Genomic DNA, 4935 nt, shown 5'->3' on the forward strand with positions numbered 1-4935 from the left:
TGAGACAGTGTCTCACTCTATAACCCAGTCTGGCCTCTTACTATATAGATTCTCCTAGCTCAACTTTCTGAGTGCAAGGATATGTTTAGCCTAAAGAAACATATTTCTGACTAAACAATGCATAAGGATAAGGCTGAGGAGCAACACAAAGAGGCAGAACAGGAAAAAGTAGTAAAATGTACTTTAAACACATATATTTGTAGTTGCTTTAACATAGGGTCTAAATGTGTAGTCCAGCTGACCTGGAACCCACTATGTATGGCAGGCTGACCTTGAACCTATGACTTTCTGCCTCTGACTTTCAAGTGCCTCTAAAGATATATACATATACACACATGTTGCCTTTTTTTGAGACAGGGTGTCACTATATAGCCCAGGGTGACCTGGAATTTGCAGCAATCCTGCCTCTTGAGCACTGGGATTACACATACACACACATACTCAATACTTGTGTATGCATGTGCATATGTGCAGAGGCCAGAGGTCCATGATTGCTCTCCATTTTATTTTTTAATTTAATTTTCTTTTGGGAAGGTTGAGACAGGGTCTTCCTGTAGTCACTGCTGGCCTGGAACTCATTATGTAGACCAGGCTGGTCTTGAACTCACAGAGATCTGCCTGCCTCTGCCTCCCAAGTGCTGGGAATAAGATGTGCACCACCACACCCAGTGAACATTTTATTTTTTTTGAGACAGGGTCTCTCACCAAACCTGGAACTTATGGATTCAGCTAGATTGGCCAATGATCTGCTGGGCAACACCTGTCTCTGATCCCTGCCCCAAGTACTGGGGTACAGATATGTACTACTACACCTGGCTTTTTTTTTTTTTTTTTTTTTTTGTTTTTTTTGAGACAGGGTCTCCCTGTAGCCCCAGCTGTCCTGGAACTCACTATGTAGACCAGGCTGGCCTTGAACTCACAGAGATCCGCCTGCCTCTGCCTCCCCAGTGCTGGGATTAAAGGCGGGTGCCACCATGCCCAGCTTACACCTGGCTTTTTATATGGGTTCTGGGGATCCAAACTCAGGTCCTTAGGCTTACACAGCAAGCACTTTACTCAATGAGCCATCTCCCCAGCCCCTGTGATATATTTTATAATGACCCTAAGAAGTAGATAGCATTAGCAACATTTTACTTGAGGAATCCCATGTCAGGAAAATTTGGTCAGGATTCTACAATTGGCATGTGGCAATGCTGGAATTAATCCAGGGTCTCTAGACTCCAAAACCATCTTGTCCTTATGCTCATCATGTCTATATGCTCTGTAAAAAGAGTTAGTTAAAACCATGAGTGGTAGCACATGCCTGTCATCTCAGAACTTGGGAAGCTTCAGCAGGACCGCCTCTGGTTTGAAGCCAGCTTGGACTATACAGAAGACCCTAGCTCAGAAAACAAACACAACAAAAGTCTGCAAGGGCTCACACCTGTAATCCCAGTACTTGGGATACTCAAGCAAGATGATTGTCTCAAGTTTGAGGCCAGCCTGGACTACATGGTGAGTTCCAAGCCTGCCTGGACTGCAAAGTGAGACCCTGTCTCAACCTCCCCAAGAAAACCACAAATACTTTCCAATTATTCAAGTAACAGGAAAAAACAAGAGGAAAATATATAGGTAGAACTAGAATCATTTTTGAAAATGTTGAACATTTCTGGCTTTTGAGGGAGGGACATAGGGCCTGTAACACACGCCTTTTGCTTTAGTGGGATGACTAGTGTGCTACTTCATCTCAATACCAACAGGTATGGTGCCTGAAAGAATCAGTATTATGTGATCAAACAACACATAAGTTCTAACATTCAAATTGGCTACAGCTACTCTAATTTGGGGGGACAGAAGAGTGACAGCGTTGAACACAAGTGCCTGTTTTTGCACTTTTTACATTTTGTTGTTGTTATTATTATTATTATTATTATTATTATTTTGGTCTTTTTGAGACAGGGTCTCCCTGTAGCCCCAGCTGGCCTGGAACTCGCTATATAGACCAGGCGGGCCTCAAACTCACAGAGATCAGCCAGCCTCTACCTCCAGACTGCTATGATTAAAGACGTGCGCCAGGAAGTTGTGAGACAAAAGACATGGGTGCTGAAAACCAAACTTGGGTTCACTACAAGAGCAATATGGCTCTTAATAGCAGAGCCATCTCTCCAGCTCGTTTTAGCTGCTGTTTTTTTGGGTCGTTTGTTTGTTTGGGGGACAGGTTGTAGCACAGGCTAGCTTAAGTCCCCGGCTATCCTACAGAGTCAGCCTCAGGAGTTCTTCATAATGAGTGGGGGCCATTGCTCTTGAATTGTTCCTTCTCTCCGGTTCTCTTCATTGCAGTTATTAACATTTTCACTGGGCAAACAGTGAAATCCAAACTAAATCTCTTACGAACACGCATTCTTTGTGTCCTCTACGCATTTAACTTCTGCAGTCTGTTTCCTATCTTGTGTGGCATTTTAAAAACTCCGGCTCTTCATCTCTAGCAAACCAGGGATTTGAGTGAGAAAGGTGGGTCAAGAAAAGCACAAAACACTGCGGGAAATACTTGAGATCACTTTTGGAAAGGGTAACTCGGGGAAAACCTAAGTCATTCTCCCCCAATGCGGACCATGGCTTTATAAGTATTTGCCTAAGAAGGAAAAAATTCCAAAGCGAGTTTAGAGAGGGTAAACCACAACTTCCAGAGTTTAAAAAGGGCTCAGCCCGGCCCAAAATGCCAACTTCCCCTGCATCACGGCAACCCAGCCAGCCTTCCCTCACAGCTCCTCCACTTCTCTCTACTGCTAAGGCTGGAGTAAAAGACTGGAATACTATCAAGCCTTTCGTGACCTTCACTGCGCGACAGGAGCGGATGAACAAAACGCAGCTTCACTACTCCACCTGCAGCTGTAAACCAAAACTTCAAACCCAGCACCTGCCCTGTCGTCGACACGCATGCGCAGCAGCGCGCAGTCACCGGCCGGCGCCTCTGCGCTTGCGCCGACTTTCGGGACGCACGCGGCCGGGAGCGGCTGCCCGATTGCGCAGGCGCTAGTGCCTCCCAGTCCCAGCCTCGCGCTCTCTCCATCTAACTTGCCCTGTCGTTCTTGCTTCGAGGGCGGGACTCATACTGTGGATTGGCCTGTTTGGGTGCTAGTCAGTGGAGTCGTTGTAGCGATTGGCGGCAACTCAGAGGGTAGTGGGTTTAGGTGTCAGCCCTGAGGCGGCACCGCTCTCTGGGCTGCTCCTCTCTCCAGAAGCTTCTGCTGGTTCCCTCAACTCTAGCTCCTCCGCCTTGCATCGTGCCGCCATGATGGGCCACCGTCCAGTGCTCGTGCTCAGTGAGTTGTGGGGAGACGGTGGTAGGGACCCCCTTTCCGCTCCTCTCCCCCGCACTACTCGGTGTTGTCCCAGTTCAGTCCCGCCGTGACTCGGCCAACTGCGCCTTTCTTTTCCCTCGCTTTGGAAGCTTCTCGCGTTTTCCTCCCTCTCACCTGTCCCCCTTCTTTCACAAACGCAGACTTCCACGCTTGAGTTCCCAGTCTTACACGTGCTCTGATGCATCCGGGGCTCCGTTCTTCAGCCGCCCCTCCACGCCTCCGTGTCCTTTACAGCAAGGTTCCCGGCGTGTAGCTCAGTGAATAATGGTTCTTAAAGTTAGGCCTTGCTTCGTTGTCGGTCTGTTCCTTAGCACGGTGTGACTTTGGGCAGATAGCTTAATTATTGCCTTTCCATCGGTATTAGGAGGCGGTAGAAATGGTTTCTTCATAAAACTGAGAAGTACAGCTGCTTCTCGGGTCTGGCGGGTCCAAGTGGCATCTTTGCACTAACAGTCATTCAGCAGCCCCAGTTGCTGAAATGGCTGTACTTCCTCGGTGGCCTTGGATGTGAATCTTTACACCTAAACTGTTAAATTTCCCCAGATTCCTCTCTTGGCTTTTCTTCCCCTTTAGGAATACCGTTCACCTCTTTCTGAATAAAAAGCGCCAGCTCAATATTTGCCTTTCTGTTAGAGGGGTTATCAAGGGGCAGAGCTTGGCCCTTGACAGTCTCAGTAAGCCAGGTTCAGTCAGTTAAACAAGTAATAGTGAAAAGCAGGAAAAAGTTTAGTCAACGTGGCCACATAAGGACACCCAAAGGCCATGAGATTTAAGTAGTGTGATCCAGCCCATCTCTTTCCCATTGTTGGCTTTGCTCCAGTCTCCTGCAAGGTGATTTGACAAGTTACCGTTTTATTTCTGAGAGACAAGTTAGCTTTCTGGCTGGCCCCAGGCTTTAGTGTTTTGGGTTTTTTTAAGAGTTAAATAGCCAAAGGGAGGGACACCAGTGTCCTGCCCGACAGACTAGTTTTATTGCCTGTGTAAGTTTACAGAAAAAAACGTTTCAGTGCAAATTTTTGGTTACCGCCGCCTGAGATCAAAATATAAGCTCCAAGTGTTATAATGGGTGCTAGCATTGTGTGGAACTAGATTGAAAGATTTATATACACAAGGTGGAGAGGGGAAGGAAAGAAGCATTGTGCTGGGTTATAACCACAGTCTTGTCCATTGAGAGGACAAGGTGAGTAGGGTGAGTAGTGCTTTGTAAGCTCTTTTCAGGTTTCTGTTAACCCATTGGGCTCCCTATTAAACTATGTAGAGTTACAAGGCTTTTTTTTTGTCTTTTTGAGACAGGGTCTCCCTGTAGCCCCAGCTGTCCTGGAACTCACTATGTAGACCAGGCTGGCCTTGAACTCAAGATCCACCTGACCCAGCCTTTGAGAGCTGGGATTTCAGGCATGAATCACCATACCCAGCTTTCCTCCTGTATACACTAATAAGCTCTAGATTACTTATAGCACCTAATACTATGTAAATACTATATAAACAGTCTCTGCATTATATCGTTTAGAGGATGACAGGAAAAAGTCTGTATATGATCAGTGAAAATGCAATTTTAAAAAGTGTTTTTAATAGGTGTTTAGTTGAATACGTG

At 46.4% G+C, this 4935-nt stretch overlaps 1 protein-coding gene across 1 annotated transcript in view; it reads left to right on the plus strand.

Annotated features, from left to right (window-relative positions):
- Positions 1 to 3169: 3169 nt before the first annotated feature.
- Positions 3170 to 4935, plus strand: part of Cct3 (chaperonin containing TCP1 subunit 3) — a 32234-nt gene continuing 30468 nt past the window's right edge. Inside the window, exon 1 of the mRNA XM_008853595.2 lies at positions 3170 to 3302. Coding sequence (XP_008851817.1) covers positions 3272 to 3302 — 31 coding nt within the window. The 5' untranslated portion in view covers positions 3170 to 3271. The remainder of the gene's footprint in view (positions 3303 to 4935) is intronic.

This window comes from Nannospalax galili, unplaced genomic scaffold (genome assembly GCF_000622305.1).
Source record: "Nannospalax galili isolate Female #2095 unplaced genomic scaffold, S.galili_v1.0 scaffold591, whole genome shotgun sequence".
In the NCBI taxonomy this organism is placed as follows: domain Eukaryota; kingdom Metazoa; phylum Chordata; class Mammalia; order Rodentia; family Spalacidae; genus Nannospalax; species Nannospalax galili.